The 16,543-nt window shown below is 37.1% G+C and overlaps 1 protein-coding gene across 1 annotated transcript; it reads right to left on the bottom strand.

The window, feature by feature from the left end:
* Window positions 1–7,525: 7,525 nt before the first annotated feature.
* On the bottom strand, window positions 7,526–12,542 carry LOC116256205 (ATP-dependent 6-phosphofructokinase 3-like). Its single transcript, XM_031632489.2, has 10 exons — window positions 12,405–12,542; window positions 11,957–12,118; window positions 11,592–11,645; window positions 11,104–11,172; window positions 10,818–10,947; window positions 10,552–10,592; window positions 9,963–10,145; window positions 9,683–9,728; window positions 9,443–9,597; window positions 7,526–7,772 (listed from the first exon to the last, which is right to left on the bottom strand). The coding sequence occupies exons 1-10, from the start codon at window positions 12,435–12,437 to the stop codon at window positions 7,680–7,682; spliced, it is 966 nt and encodes a 321-aa protein (XP_031488349.1). The 5' UTR covers window positions 12,438–12,542; the 3' UTR covers window positions 7,526–7,679.
* Window positions 12,543–16,543: the final 4,001 nt, after the last annotated feature.

Below are 16,543 nucleotides of genomic sequence, written 5' to 3' on the forward strand. Positions count from 1 at the left end.
CCAGAAACCTGCAAACTGCCATAAAATGAAGGGGGAGTTGAAAAAAAAAAAAAAAAAAGTTCGGTGAGCAAACTGCCGTTGACATTTATTGAGCCAACTTTGGAATATTGTGTGCTTCTTGCCACCTTTCTGACCCCGTCAAGAAGAAAGAAGAAAAAGAAAAAGAAAGAAACATGGTTTTGACAAATTTTGGGCTGATGTCAAGAAAGAATTTTGTTAAAAAGTTGAGCCATTTAGTTTTTTCTTTTGATGAACAGTCAAAGACTGTATAAAACTAATTAATGTAAAAGCGAAACCGCAAGTTGAACAACACTCCACGGATGAAGAGTTTGATGGCTTAACTTAAATCTGATGTGATTTAGCCTCCTTTGCATCACCTGTTCCATCAGAGATCTCTTTTATTAATTGGAATGTTTGATAGGTTATGGGGCAGGAGATTCATCATTGTTTATGATTTAGGAAAATTTCAGTTTAGTAGATACTTTTGACTATAATTTCCAAACACGGTTATCATGTTTTTTCTATTTTAGAATGCTGACCATTACAAGGTCCATGTATAATATGTTATTTGAAAAAAAAAACATGGGCATTAATTGTCACGGGCTGACTTTTCAAGCTTTATTTGGCCAGCGCAGTGCCGAGAGTTTTCTTGTGGGATAATCCTAAGTGATGGTATGCCGAACACTTCTCGTTTAGTTCATAATTTCAAAAGATTGATGAAAGCTTCCACTACATAAAGATTGAGTTTAGACTCAAGGCTTGGAAAACCCTCGGTGCCGCGCGGGCCAAATAAAGCTTAAAAAGTCAGCTCATGACAAAGTGGTATCAGAGCCATCAAATGATACCAGTTGTCATAGGCTGATAACTTCAGTCTGTGCGGCACAACAAACACCTTATGTCGTAGCCTTAAACTATCGAAAGGGGCACAGAGATCATTTGGAAAACAAAGAGTGTACGAAGAACACTGAGTATGAATAAAAAAAACTTGTAATGTATTTTTCTTGAAAAGTCTCTACAACAAGAATAAGTTCAACTTGCTTACATAAGCTTGGCCGTACTAGACATAGTCGGTCCCTAACATTAACAATAAACTTGAGACAGTGTTTTGACATTGCCTGTTATAGAATGGCCTCTCTATTAAGAAAATCAGAAAAATCTGCTAGCCATTGGAAGAGTCTTGGGGAAACCACTTGGACTGCGCTCCTTTGATAGGAAGTCCCAACAGCTGATCCCTTCACCGAATCAGCACTTTCTTGTTGATTGCTCAGCTTTCTATGATCTAGATCATCATAGTTTCACCTAAAACACGAAATACTTGACTTTTGACCAAGTTCATGAACTCTAACAATCCTATTTTTTAGAGAACTGCATGATCTCTCTCTCTCTCTCTCTCTCTATATATATATATATATATATATATATATATATCCGGAAGTTTGGTGGTAAATTCACATGGTCTTCGATTTTTCTATTAGAGATAGGAAAGAAAAGCGGACTTAGGAATACCAAAAGAAAAGCTAAATTTCTGGTCTAGCAGTTGAAAGGGCCTGATTAATTAATTTATTTTGTGAATCAAGGTGTGGGATCCACGCCATGAGGATTCCTCCAATGACTATGATTTAATGAATTTGTATGGTTGGTTTCTTATTCGGATTTGGACTGGAAATTGAGATTTTGACTTTGATTTTGAAAACAAATTGTAGACATGAATGGCATAAGATATGACGTTTATTTGTAACTTGGTCTAATCATAATTCGTTGCATCCTACTTGGATGCCGCAGTGAACATAAGAATTAAATCAGTGGTCGGACATTGATATTTTTATTAGATCCAATCAAACATATCCAGAATCAAATGAACAATTGGATATATCCGTTCTATTTGTTCTTTACTCTTTGGTACAAATGTTCCCTAGGTAACTTGAAACCATAATCACTCGAAAACCAAGGTTCTTAATTTATCTGAGATTTTAGGTTGCATTAAAGATTCCCCGGTCTTCCAATCTTAGGTTGAAACTACCATTATACTTACTTGAAAAGCAGGCAATTCTAACCTTATAATGTACATTAACTAATAAATTTGTATGAAAACAGAAGAGATTAAGGCTTCATCAACATGCCTAAACCAAAGTTAAGATCTCCCAATTGAAACAATCTCAGTTTCTTATCTTTTTTACATCAGTTGAGAGAAAAACAAGGAGAAAAAAAATGACAGTGCATTTCATCATCTACTATTAGTCTACATGCTTTTCACTTTATTTTTATCTCAACTACCGATTTAAAAAAAAAAATCAAGGATTAAGATTGTTGCTTGTTGAACATTATTATATATATATATATATATATATATATATATATATATATATATATATATATATATATATATATATATATATATATATATATATATATATATATATTGCAAAAGCAAATGAACATTATGATACGAAGACAAAATAGAGTGCACATTTGGCCAGGCAGGCACATGAATACGGCAGGCATGATGTTCGATTAGACTTAACTATTGGCAATATTTATTTGACACGCATAAAGTAATCCGCATGAGGTGCATGTCATGGTTGAGGTCACAAGAAGACTAATTACGTATTGAAAACCACACGCGAATATTTTAGCTCATTTCCTCGTGGTCCATGTTACGCTAGCCGATAGATCATTGAGAAAGTTAATTAATCTTGATTTGCATGTTTAGAAAAAGAATGCCAACTAGTAGAAATTGTTAAATACGTTGTTCGAGGTGGTTGTCTGTAGGTCACAGTTTTTGATAATCTTCTTTGTCATGGAAAATCTTCCGAAGCACCATGGCAAACTAATGACTAGTTCCATAATTTCAAGTACTTGATACTCTTCAAGGACTTCTGATAAGAAGAACACCGTGGTCTTAAAGGCATTTGATTAAAAAAGAATGTGTTCGTAGGACACATACTTATAAAATGCACGCTCAACAAAAGATTGGTAAATCTACAAAAAAAATTCATAGTCATATCATGTTTTGACAACAAAACCATGATATTCTTTGCCTAGTGTTGTGTTTGATAGTCTCGGATTTAAGATCCAAAGCTGCATTTTAGAAGATCCTCAGTTTAAATAAACGAAGGATCTCAGTAATGAGGATCTTAAATCAATGTTATATGTAAAAAAATTGCGCATTTAAAGTCAGATGGGAGGGGGTCTGACTTTGAATCTGCAGATCTAAGGTCTTAGTGATCTTAGATCATTGATCCACAGTTAAACAAACAGACCCTAAAAAAGTTTGGGGCACTTGCTCTGGCCAAACACTAACGCAACCCTGAACCTTAAGAACAAGATGAAGAGAAGGGGAGGAAGCTTGAACTCTCACTGTGTCGGGTTGTGGGATACTTCTCCTTCTCATCCTTTCGCTATTCTAAGTACTTATTTTATTCTGGGTAATGAAAAACTTATCGCTCTTAAGTCATGGGTTCAAGAATTCCTCTATAACTTAAGAGACACAATAAAAACTTTTTCCACTCTCTTATTAACGGATTTGTGTATTGGATTCCATTCGCCATTTGGAACTAATGATCCCGAAATACTGGTATTCCTAAAACTTGTTTTCTAGGGACAAAATGTTCATTATATCAAACTCGACCAATTTTCCACTTAGTGACAATTACCTACTTATTTCTCCGTCAGTCCTTCATCATGCGACAACATATCTGCCCTTTTTTACGTTGGGGCCCTACAAAACAAAGTTTAAAAAAAAGAAAGACGTGGAAGTTGCCGACTGGCCTCCATTGATTGGGAGTCATACACGATAGGAAAAGTACATCAAACAAAAACAAAGAAATAATTCACCAACATAAAAAATCACAGATTCAAAATCAGAACCTAGCTTCTTTTACAATTTTGCAATGCAAACCTAACATGGTGACGACAGTTTGTCGCTCTTTGTCTAAATCGTTACAACTTGCACACGAGAGAAGCATGGTGTGCGTACGTCACTGCGGCCTTATTTGGGGTCTGCAGAATCAAAGAAACTGCGCCTTTTTTCTTTCTTTCAATCTTCCTTCCTTTGTCATTAAGTTTTCGATTCAAATCTAAACGAAAGCGCAAAACATATTGTGCGCATCAAATGCGGTACTAATAAAAGAACAACAGCATATTTCTTCCCTTTTAGGTATCGGGCGGGGCGTGCAGTGGTGCAAATTCTATGAGCGTTCCACGCCTTCTTGGTGTGACGCTAAAAGTGAGTGATATGTGGCTGATAATGCACCTGGTCTCGTTATCAATAACAAGAAAGAGGAAACCGAGGAGGGTGGATGTTTTTCTTTGTGGGTCCAAATGTTTTAGGGTTAGCTGTTTCATGAAAGGAACTTCACATGTCCAGTCTGTGGTGTGGAATTCATCTCCTCAAGATCGTATGTAACGTAACTCCTCCTCTTTTCTTTTTTACTTTTAATGCTTCTCTCTCTCTCTTTCTCTCTCTAGAACAAATATATATATATATATATAATATATATTGAAAGTCAGTATATCTAATGTCAAAAATGAAACTAGCGGAAGTTGATAGGCAGCGAGTTTTCGTTTCAAGCTTTACATCAACTTTCTATAATGCAAGAAATGGTTGAGAACATGGTGGGGTGCCATGGTGCGACACATAAACATAAAGAAGCTCTGGTCCGCTGGGGGGATGGGTGGAGAGTGGGCCGAGACTTCAAGTTTCAACTGAGATGTGTGATGTGATGAAACACTCCTCGTGCTCACCTGGAATAGCGACATAGGAACTACTGAGTATTTAATAAATATTGTTTTGGGCCATTCACATTTGCTTTGAACAAAAATGATAAATAAAAACCCACGCTTGGGTTCGGAGCATGCAAATCGCCTCATTAATGAGAGGTTGATGTTTTACGGCGTCAAATTGGTGGATGGTGATCGAAAGCAACAACGTTATATATATATATATATATATATATATATATATAGAGAGAGAGAGAGAGAGAGAGAAGAACAGTTTCAAGATCAACACTCTTGGAGAGTACTTGCTAAAATTTAGAACTGAAGACGTGACTTCTACATTATGCATTTATGCCTTCTCTATTGAGGCACGTTAATTATCAGAATCTTGTGGTTATGTCCATGTTGACGCTTTTGAAGTGTTATTTAAAAAACTAGTAGGTAAATTCTTTTGCAAGAAACCACTTCGACCCCTGGATCATGAGAAGTGGCTAGGTTTCTCGAAAATCCGAGCATCAAAGAATTTATATTCAAACATCAGGAAATTTTCTTTTAAAAAGAATAAAATGCACGCTTCGGTTCTTAGCGTACATGTTCACAAGGTAAGACTTCCAAGCAAAAGAAAAAAAAAACTATAAAAAAAAAATTATGTATGTGGCAAATATGAATTTATAAAACTCGTAGACTAAATCTTTGTATGATCATCTGACTCCATAGATGAGTTGAGCAAGTTTTGCTTACACGGAATCTATATTATATCAATTAGGGTGGTTTCAACCTCATGAAAAAAGGATTAGCAATAACAATTTTTTGTGTAATGTCTCGAGTTATTTTCTTCTAGCAGGCATATATTTTGTTTACTTTTTTCTACTTGATATACCTAAAAGGCTACAACCTCAAATAACGTTTTGAAGTTGGTATAATATGGCGAGCTTAAAAAAATGATAGAAATGAAAAAATATGGTAAATTTTTAAAATTTTTAAAAAACTAAAAATAGAGAAAAATAAAATAAGTGATTAACTAATAGCACAAACATCAAAAGATAAATAGATTTGTAACAAATAAAAAATGAAAAAAAAATACTGTTTGGCATTAAAAAAATGAAAAAAAAAACTTGTTAAAAATGTGTTTTTTTCGTTTTTAACATTTTTTTCAAAAAAAATGGTTTTTTTAAGTTTTAAATGGCCATTCAATTTATCACATTTTTTCATGTTTTTTCAAAACAAAAACGCATTTTCTTTGACTATGGTCACCAGATCTCTTTTGAAACAATTGGTGACTGTTCGAAGGTGTTTGATCGAAAGATATCATGCTTTTGAAACACTTCTTCCTAGAACATATGATTCAAGAATACTACATATATTTTTGTTGTCAGGAACATTGTGTACTTATGTCCGGTGTCTGAATATTATTGGATGAAGAATGACAACATAATTACACCATATTCCTTGCGCATTTGATGGTTTGGAATTTTGATTAAGAATGAAAATTCTTGCTGGATACATCAAACTCCCCCTATAAGAAGGTCGTGTTTTCGGAACATATCCTTTAAGAACATGTTCCATGAACGCTATGTTGCCTTCTTCTTGTACTCAACTGCATGCGCTGGAGGCCCCGACCAACCAGGTTCTTGGGAGAGAACTTGGCTTGTTTTCTGTGAAGTTGAGGTCCAAAGGAAGGCCAGGTTTGCCTTTAGTCTCTTTGAGTGGAAAACTAACTTGGCAAAATATTTCCCAGGCAATTCATGCTAGAGGATGCATATTGAGAATTGAACTCCTGACCAACTCAATCTTAGGTCTTAATCTAACCCCATAGGCAGGTGGACTGAGCATTTTTCACCCCTTAGAAAGTGGTGTCTGGTTAAGCAACAAAGGCTCTGGTTCATGCCATCTAAATAGTAGATAAGAAAGATGTGTGACATGTACTGTCGGTGTGAAACCTGTCATAGTGCAGCAAGCTGTCCCTAAACTGAAGCTGGGTGCATATGCGATGCAAGAACCTTTAGAACTTTCCAAATGAAGATCAATACAAAGCCCTTAAAAACTCAAAAAACAAGTTTTTTATGAATGAACATAAAGTTCCTTCCTTCTTAAGGTGGTTACGCAGTTCAGATATTGTTAACTTGTTTTCTGAAGAAACGCCATTGGTTTCTTACGATGCTTTGTATGGTTTTCAACTTAAACGCTCCCCATGTAAAAGATAAGCGCAATCCCTGACCAATAATTTAGTTGGAGTCAAATGGATTGGACCAGATCATAAGCCTCAGGTTCAAAATCAAGTTTTAAGCAAATTATGCTTATGGCGAGCAGAAGATTAACAACCCATCACCCAGAAAAGAAGCCCGAATGTCTCCCTTTGTTCCCTTTGCCTCCGGGGTCTTAAAATGCATCGGAGACATGGTTGGGTATGGTACACCTTTCAACAAAGAGTGTTAAGATCCCACTTTTTATGTAAATGATGTTTATGTGGTCAAATCAAAATGTGAAATACATATGGGGCTGTAGCATATATTCAATATCAAAAGCAAAGCTCTCTAGATTAAGAAGGATGTACCAGGTTGAAAGACCTCTGGCAGTGACTATATCCAATTATCGAATCCCAATATGTCAAAGCAACAGAACTTCTCTAATTCAGATACAAATTCAACTTCTAGTTTACATCTCCAAGCAAATGTCTGTTGTTTTTGGAACTTGAAGATGTGAAGAAGAAGAACCAATCTATGAGTACCAAGATGGTTCCCAAAGCCATTGACAAAAAAATTTGCTATTATTACAGAGAACACGAACTAACTTAATAATATAGTCCTTATTGCTACCACTATGATATTCTTCAGTCCTTTGAGAAACTCTTTCCCATGCACTCTGAAATTGATTATTTCTTGTGACTACCTTTTTGGTACTACAAAATGGACAATTTAGGAAAGATTAAGTTATGGCTCCATTGTCGTTCGAAATTCTTTAGTTCACACACGGAAGCTTGGCTGATTTGTGGAGGAAAGTAGTCTTGCCCACATCCGGTCTGCCAGGCAAACTTGACGTTGCTTCTCAGTCAGAGTCTGGAATCAAGTTAACCGCTAGATGTTAGGCTGTTAGCCTCAATGAGCTGATAGTCGACACCAATGTCAAATTCAAAACGAAAATTACAAGCAGAATCTAAAAGAAAAAAATAAACTAAGAACCACATACATGTTGGAAAAAAAGAAAAAACAATAAGAGCAAGTTCTATTACTTAAATGAGAAAAAAATTAAATGTTTATTTTGACACTGAATTTGTGGTAATTAAACACATAACCTGAGCGCTCAAGAACTTGTTAAATCATTTCAACCTGATCCAAGATGTAATATGACGAGGGTGATGACAAGTGAAATGGTCATTTATAACAGACAAAAAGGTGGTTGAGAAAATCTCTGCCAAATCAATATCATCAGTATGGTATACCTATAAGACCCAATGAATCTACGAGAAAATATCATCTTGAACTAATTCTGAGCAGTTGGTTGGGTCTTGATCGAGCCAATCACATGGCAGAATTTTTTGTGAAATGCTTCAAATTAAACTCAACGTGATGTTCTTGATATCCTTCTTGCCAAAAAGTTAGTGATGCTGAAACCTTGCACTTTACTGTTACGAAACATCCACAGTTTCAAAGGATGGCGAAATCTTGCCTCCATTTAGAGCTCAAGAATTCAGGAAGGTCACATTCCAATTTCATGGATGTATACGTTCTTAAATGCAGAACAATGTCACACTACTTTCCATAATTTCTGGTAACTAAAGAGAGAGGTAGGCCCCCTTTGCATGTGATAGGACAGGAGGGTCCCTTTCTCATTATGGCGAATGTAGTAGGTAGTAGACAGTGTGGGGTCCCACTAGTGCATGGCGGATCTAGCAGATGATAGAGGGAGTGGAGCCCTTCTGTATCATCATGTTCAAGATGCTTTTAACAGTAATCAACAGTTAATTTGGTTGGGGGTTGGTAGGTAAGCCATGTTTTTTGAGAGAGAAGGGAAAAAAATGTAAAAATTAAAGATACGATAGCATTAGCTTCAAGGGGTATAGTATAGCTGGTCCAACAAGGAGAGGGGTATAGTATAGCTGGTCCAGCAAAGAGTGTAGAAAGAATGTGTCGTCAGTTTGATTCCTATAGTTGCTATACTTTTGTGCCATATAGGGTGAGAACACCATACCAAAGTTGATGGTACACTGGGATACCAGCCTGCAGCATTGGACCTTGGGGGCTGGTTTGAAGGGTACAAGTCTTTGATAGCGGGTAGAACAGAGATATGACTATAGGTCCAAATGGCAAGCTAAACCAAGCAGACATATCTAGTTTGTCTACTATAGAAAGGAAATATAGAAAGGAAATCACATTTTTGCACCTTTTATAGTTTTCTTGGCAAGTATCAAGAGGGAATATCCTGGCACATATACTGCTTATATAATTCACAAATACGTAAATTGACATGTGAATATATGAAAATGGAATGCAATACCATTTATTGGTATAAAACTTGCAGGGCTACGCCCAATGAATGAGAAACAGGTGGGCATTATTTTTGCCATTTGGATCTTCCATTAAAGTTAGAAACTTGAACATTCTCTTGACCAAAAAAAATAAGAAAAACAATTTTTCTGGGCGGTTGATCATTCGTTACTTAAGAATCTAAACGTTTGTAATTAATAAAGATAATGATCGATTAAATTAAAATTATGATATTGACTTACATGGATGGGTATATGCGCATGCTTTCCATTAACAGGCCCAACTGCAAAGCCTGTGTATCCGGCCATGGCTCCATGGATGGCACTGTGAGCTAAGAGCGTACAGTACACATTGTCTGCGGCATTGCTCGGAATGGCACCAATCATATAAGTTGGATCTGCAAAGAGTGGTATACTGCATATTTATTCATCTTTCAAATAGTTCAAACTTGAGATGTAGTGTGACTTTCTTAGATCACGAACCTATGTATTTGAGGTTTAGCACAATCTTTTTCTTTGCAAAATGTTCCTGCAAGTGGCAAAAATCATGAACGAGCATGCCCATGTTATGACCCTTAAGCCAGCTTAACTGCCCTTCTCTGAAAGATCAGTGATTCTTTTGAAAAAGCTTGCACACTATTTTTTATATTCCGGTGTCTTTTATATACTTCCTCCATCCCCTCCCTCAACCGAGAAAAAAGGTAACTACAATCATGAATTTTTAGCTTCAATTTCTGCAGATCTTAATCATCTTTTTGCGCACCTTGATCTTGTCATTCAACCAGCTACCAACATCAGAGAAGCTTGCAGGCACAAGTCCCTGCCCAGCACCTTCAGCAACCACCATGACCATGTGGCCGTCCTGCCTCAGTCTCTGCTCCATAAACTCAAACAGACCGCCCTTCCCTTCCAGGTAGAAGGGAGACTCGGGAATTAAGCAGCAGTCCTATCAGTGATTGAAAAGTGTCAAACAGCACTACTAGATAGCTGAAACTAAAGTACATACACAACTGGAGACTAGAGCGTTACTCTGCTGGCATATATTTTCCAGAATTTTGCGGTTCTACCACGAGGTTTTACAAGGAATAAATATAATGCCAAGAGAAACACTACTATATCTGAAAATTGGTCTCTTCTTAAAAGCATTTCATTTATATTCACATTCAACTCATAAGAATAGATTTTGGTTTCGTTTTAATCATAGTAGCTTATATATCTTTTGTACTTCATATTCCAAAATTTCCTGAAAACTGTTATGCTTTATGAACTATGTACGTGGAGAAGCCTAGCAGGGTCCCTGATTTAGGAAAAGTGGAAGCACATATAAGGGATAGAATTTTAAAGCATGTTACCACGTCTCTGCTGGCCAGAGTAGCATACATGGCAATGAATCCTGCAAAATCAATGCATAACATTGAACAGTCAGTTTCTGCACATAGGCATCGTCAGGAGGCAGACAGACTATAAATATATGCTGTTTTCTGGCAGAACCTCCATTAAGATCGACTTCAAAGGGAAGCCAATGTCTCCCTCATTCAATGTATACAAATTGTTAGGCATCAAAAGGGAAAGAATTTGCATAATGAATTAATTAAGGCAATGAGCAGTAGAATGGTACCACTGTTGCGGCCCATCAGCTTCACAAGGCCCACACCGTTCTCCCCACTTTCGGCCTCAACATGTGCTGCTCTAATGGCCTTCTGAGCCTCTTGGATTGCAGAGTCGAAACCAAACGACTTATCAATTACCTGAAAAAATATAACAAAAGATTGCGTCCTAGGCCACGGGGTTATATCCTTACAGGGATACAATTATCATATATATCTTGACTCTGGACTTCTTTTTCTTGTATTAGAAATTATTGAAAAATAAAAGTCTAATAGAAACTAAGAAAAAAATTTTACCCCAATGTCATTATCAATGGTGCCCGGAATCCCAACAACTGAAACGTTAAGGCCTCGCTTTTCAATCTCCTGCATGTACATTACAAGTTAAAGCGGAAAACTCAGCACTTAGAACTCATACAACAAAAAGGCAAGGCTGGTTAGGGACCCAATCTCCTGACCCATGGTCATTGCCTCATTGGATGACCCCAAAACTATGTTTAGAGACTTTGCATTAGCATTTAAGCTAGTTTGCATCTTAGCTTTAGCATTGCAACTAACTTGTATTTGAAGCAGTACTCAAGTACTATATCCCCAATTTCAAGAAAATGCCAATCACAAAAATTGCCTATTTCTTAATATTTGTCATGAATGAAGCGCTCTAAGAATGACATTCAGCCATACGTAGTGATCATAATAAAATTCCAGCACTCTGTCACTGAACCAGATAACGATGACCACTAGGGAGAGCACATAGATATATAAGCCTCAGAATTATAAGAAATTACCTCATAAATAGAAGCGGCGTCTCTCATTGCACCAGGTCCTCCAATTACATACAACTGCATGGGAGAACATAATAATATTAAAAAGAAAGGCAGTTTGTAGTTCACTACTACAAAAAAAAAAAAAAGTGTTGCAGGAAGTAAAAAGGAGAAGGAAATACACAAACTAAAACTGCTCCATCCACCCGACTAGGGGATCATTGGCATGTGATGTTAAACGCTGAAGAAGGTGAGGAATTCAATACTCAAAGTCTCAAACCACACCTGATCTTAGCATAACGACGCCTAATTGCCGAACACGCCAAACAACAAAGAAAGAGAAGAAGCCAAAGAAGGCACTCCCAATGGAGGGAGTGTTTCTCACTGACCTGGTTGATTCCCTGCTGCTGAATGCACTCAACTATGGCCTTGTTGTCGGCTGCCTCATGCCCTGTCCCAAGGATGGATCCGCCACACTTATGAATGTCATTCACTTTCTGGGGAGTCAGAGTGATGGCGGTGCCGGGGCACTGGAAACCCTTATACCCTCCCTAAGTAATTAAAAGCAGAACTTCGTTCAAACGCTGATCATAAATCAAATCGTCATCAAACAGTAACGTTCTTTCTGCATCACTAACGGTGGATCTCCACTCGTTCAATCTTACAAACAATTTGAGAGTACATTTAAAAAATCGAACCGAATTGCATCGATACGTTAAAAATTGACAAAATGTCAAATCCCTAGAGAAGGACGTCCATCGGCACCAGTAACTAGAATGTGTAGATAGCATATAAGGCGATTGACGCAGAAATTGAATCATGGGGAGTGACGTTCACCTGGATGCCGATGACTTTGGCGACCGCATACATGTGGTGAAGGCCGCACACCAATTCCCTGATGACAGTGTTGATGCCAGGGCAAAGGCTACCGCATGTGACGATGCACGCACCCACCTTCCCGCCCTCGAAATACACCTGCACATGCATTTGCCTCATCCACGTAAATATTTTTGAACAGTGTTATCCGTCACTATATCCATCCACGTAAATAATGTTTCAAGAATGTTACCGGTCACTATATCCGAGAATGGTTTGACAGGGAGTTGGTAGGCGACCAGTTGAACTTTCAAAATATTAACTTTTTATGTCCTAAAAAAAATACCGAAAGCAATCTACTACAAAACGAGAGGAAGCTTCGGCTATATCATCTGTCGTTATATCATTGTATGCCATACAACAACAATAAATTAATGATTATTATGACCAACTCTGTGCAAGACAAAGCAAGCATAGCTGTGGCCCAATTTAACAGACTAGAAAAGAGTCTATGTGATTAATATCCAGATTTTGATTGAAGGAAGGAGAAGGCGCACATGTCAGTAAATATACTATTATTGACGCCATTCTCATGCACAAAAAAAAAAAAAGAGAGAAAGACGGCACGAAAAAGTAGTGCCCGTGATTAATTAGCTCGTCAAAGTACATGCACCAGGTGTTTCAATGAGCGCTGATTGATCGAACCAATTGAGAGACATGGCAAATTTACGTGGGAAAATTTTATTTAATCTGAAATGGTAAAGAGATCCAGTACCGATGCTAGTTGGGTTCGATTATCGTATGCATGTTCTTGTCTCAAATTGGATTCAAGTTCAACATCTTACTTGGATCTATAAAAGCCTGGCCTCATTACATGTAGATGTCAAATATTATGCTGGTTAGATCGATTTGATTTCAGAAGCATGATTTAAATCTAAAAATTTGAGTTCAATTAAGTCCAATTCCATCAAGTCTAGATTCGATATGAATCCAGTCATTATATGTAATTGCCTAATCTTATGCTACTTAGATCCAAATTTTACTCTAAAAAATATGATCTAAATCTAACTTTGAATTTAGTTGAGTCCAATTCCTTGGAGGCTGCATATGCCCCCGAATTCAAACATTTTACATCCCGTTGATCAATGGACCCAATTAAAAAATTTAAAAAAGTTATATCCACCCTCATGAAAATTATTTTTAAAGCATCATCCAAAGTAACTCATTGCCTCAGAACCTTATGTTCTTCGAACCCATGTTTTCAAAGGATATGCTCAATAAAACACTAAGTTATTTCAAAAAATATATAACGCGATTATATTTAGCACTAGACTACTAAATTTAGAAATAACATTAGTGATGGCGTTATGTTTCTGAAACAAGAAATTAATATCATTACGCATTCACTTTTAAAACGTTGTTCTCAATAATATCAGCATGATTTTTGTCAAACGCCTTCAAAGAAAACCTTCATTAATGACTCCAACGTGTACAAAGCACACCGCAGGCGTTATATGAGCCTTACGAACGTCGTTTTATCATTCATCTTTTCAACGTTATCCTCAGAATCCAGTTCCAGTCGAGCAAACACAGCCCTTCTCATGGGAATCAATCAAACATGGTGAAAGAAAACTTGAGAATATTGAAGACCAACAAAGAGTAGAATGGCTGTGTGTTGCACATATACCTTTTCCCGAGGCCCAGCACGTCTAAAATGCTTGCCCCTTGGCTTGCTCTCTTCAACAACAATCTACAACACCCAACCACGCCATTCTTTGTCAAAAAATATTAATTCGTCATCTTGATCACCACTCACGTGTATCAATTTTTTTTTATCGTCTCCTGCATACCGTTTGAATGACGGAATCTTCGGGATGAACGAAATAATTCCTGCAAAATTAAACGAAAGCGTGGAATCGATCATGCGACGTAAATGAAACAAAGATGTTTTGCATGAGCTCTAGGAAATTATAAGAAATTTTAGCAATTTTCTGGAAACAGTTTCAAGCTGCGCAGTCTAGCTTCTTACCTGACAACCGCATAAGCTGAATTGAACTCCAAAGGATTGGTGAAAGCCTAGCGAATTGAAGGCCAACGCAGAAGAAGAACAAAAGAAAACACGTCGGTTAAGAGTCGTTCCACAGTATGCCCATTAAGGTAAAGCGGAGAAAAAGAGTATGATTCACTCAGAATCATCAGGTGAGGGAGCAGAAAATTCCGGTTTGGCAGAAAGAAGAGGAAGAGAAATGGGAGGAAGAGCTCACGGGGAGATGGGGAATGTAATGGGAGAGGTGAGGGACGTCCTCGAGGAGGTACCCATCTTCCCCTGTGATTATCATCGCCTCCCGTTTCATGCATCTGCCCATTCCGACGCCCCTTGCCTCGTCGTCTATCGTACTTCCTCTCTCTGCTGACATCGCTTTTACCATGAAGGCTGCCCTTCTGCCTATGATTCCTTCCCTGGATCTAAAGACGCAGAGACGAAGAGAGAGAAGATGGACATCGTGGGAATCGACTCTCTCTCTCTCTCTCTCTCTCTCTCTCTCTCTCTCTCTCTCTCTCTCTGAGTTGGCACCTGAGAAGGACGTGAAAACGGGGACGACCCGGCGCTCATGGTTTCGACGTGCATTCTAATATGTCAACTCTCGACAATGCAGAGAGAGGTTTTTTTTTTTCCTTTTTCCATGTAGACTTTGCTTTCGGGCCGGTTCCAGTTTTAGGGAATTCAATTGAATCGAAATCCAATATAATGCTATATGGAGTACGCATGGTGACCCCAATAACCATTACGTCCTAATATGTCAACTCTCGACAACATAGAGAGAGAGAATCAGGTTTTTTTTTCCCTTTTTTCTATACAGAATTTGCTTTTGGGCCGGTTCTAGTTTTAGATAATTCAATTGAATTGAAATCCAAAATAATCCTATATGGTGTGGGCATGGTGACCTCAATAAAAGTTAGTCAAAAATAAATAATCGACATCGTCAGTTGATTATCATGGGTAAGACTTTTTTACACGTAAAAGGTAAGATTGTAGCATTCAAGCTGACAAGTATATTGTTCCCTACTCAAATCTCATGCAAACTATGACCTGAGAGTTGGGAGAATGAAAGGGTCTTTGAGCCTCTTGTAAAGTAGGTTGTTAACCTTACGCTTACCTGAAAGAAATATCATTCTTTTTTGTCTAGTCAACCTTATATTTCAGAATTGGTTCTTCTTTTTATGTGTATTTCAGGAAGCTGCCTAAAATCTATCCAATATCTTATCTTAGCTTATAGTCGAGCATGTATATTCATGGTCATTGAGTCCAATGTCGATGATGAAGCACATGATGTTCTAATTGAGACAGGCAATAATGATCACCGTAATGGAGCTTTCATATATGGCTCTACAATTGACAATTGTGAACTCATATATGGTCTCATTCAAAAGTCTACATTTCTATCTCTTTTTAGAAAAGATAAGAAAAAATTGCTAATATTTGAATAGCCATGTCTTAAAAAAAAAATTCGAACCTTTTAATAAAATTACTCAGTAGTACGCATTGTTACCGTAAACTCAAATTAAAATGCTTATTGGTCCTATACACCACTTTCCCACTCTCTATCTCTCTGTTCTCTTTTGTGGTCATACAAATTGAATTAAGAGAAGGTATCTCAATTAACTAAGTCATTTGGGATATTCCTTATAAAAAAAAGCAACGGGTACATTATTTTAGCAATCAAATCTCAAAACAAAAACATGAATGTAACAAAGATATATATATATATATATATATATATATATATATATATATATATATATCAAAATTTTGTGCATAAATCTGCATCAACTTAAATAATTAGTGATAAAGGCAAGTTCGGGCCAGTTATTTGAGGTGCCTGGATTAGTCCCAGATTTTAGAGAGCAGGTTGTCTAGGAGCTGTCAATTACTCAAGTCTAGTCGCACTATTGATAAACAAATTGCATTTTATAAATCGTTTCATTAACCGTTCAATGCATTGGACATGTTCTTTTATTAAGAAAATGATGTCCGTGAACTTTAGCTGAATAATATTTGGTCAATAAGGCGCACAAAGTGGCTGTCGCCAAGTATTATTTTCTCCAGTGACATTGACACCCCCTCGACACCTCTTCAAATTTTTATGTCCATCACGATC

This window comes from Nymphaea colorata, chromosome 6 (genome assembly GCF_008831285.2).
Source record: "Nymphaea colorata isolate Beijing-Zhang1983 chromosome 6, ASM883128v2, whole genome shotgun sequence".
Classification (NCBI taxonomy): Eukaryota; Viridiplantae; Streptophyta; class Magnoliopsida; order Nymphaeales; family Nymphaeaceae; genus Nymphaea; species Nymphaea colorata.

Coding starts and splice junctions, on each gene's coding strand:
- LOC116256205 (XM_031632489.2), bottom strand. CDS start 12,437: ATGTATGCGGTCGCCAAAGTCATCGGCATCCAG. Junction 10,593..10,817: donor GCTGATGGGCCGCAACAGTG/GTACCATTCTAC, acceptor TTGATTTTGCAG/GATTCATTGCCATGTATGCT. Junction 7,773..9,442: donor ATGCGCATATACCCATCCAT/GTAAGTCAATAT, acceptor ACTTGATTCCAG/ACTCTGACTGAGAAGCAACG.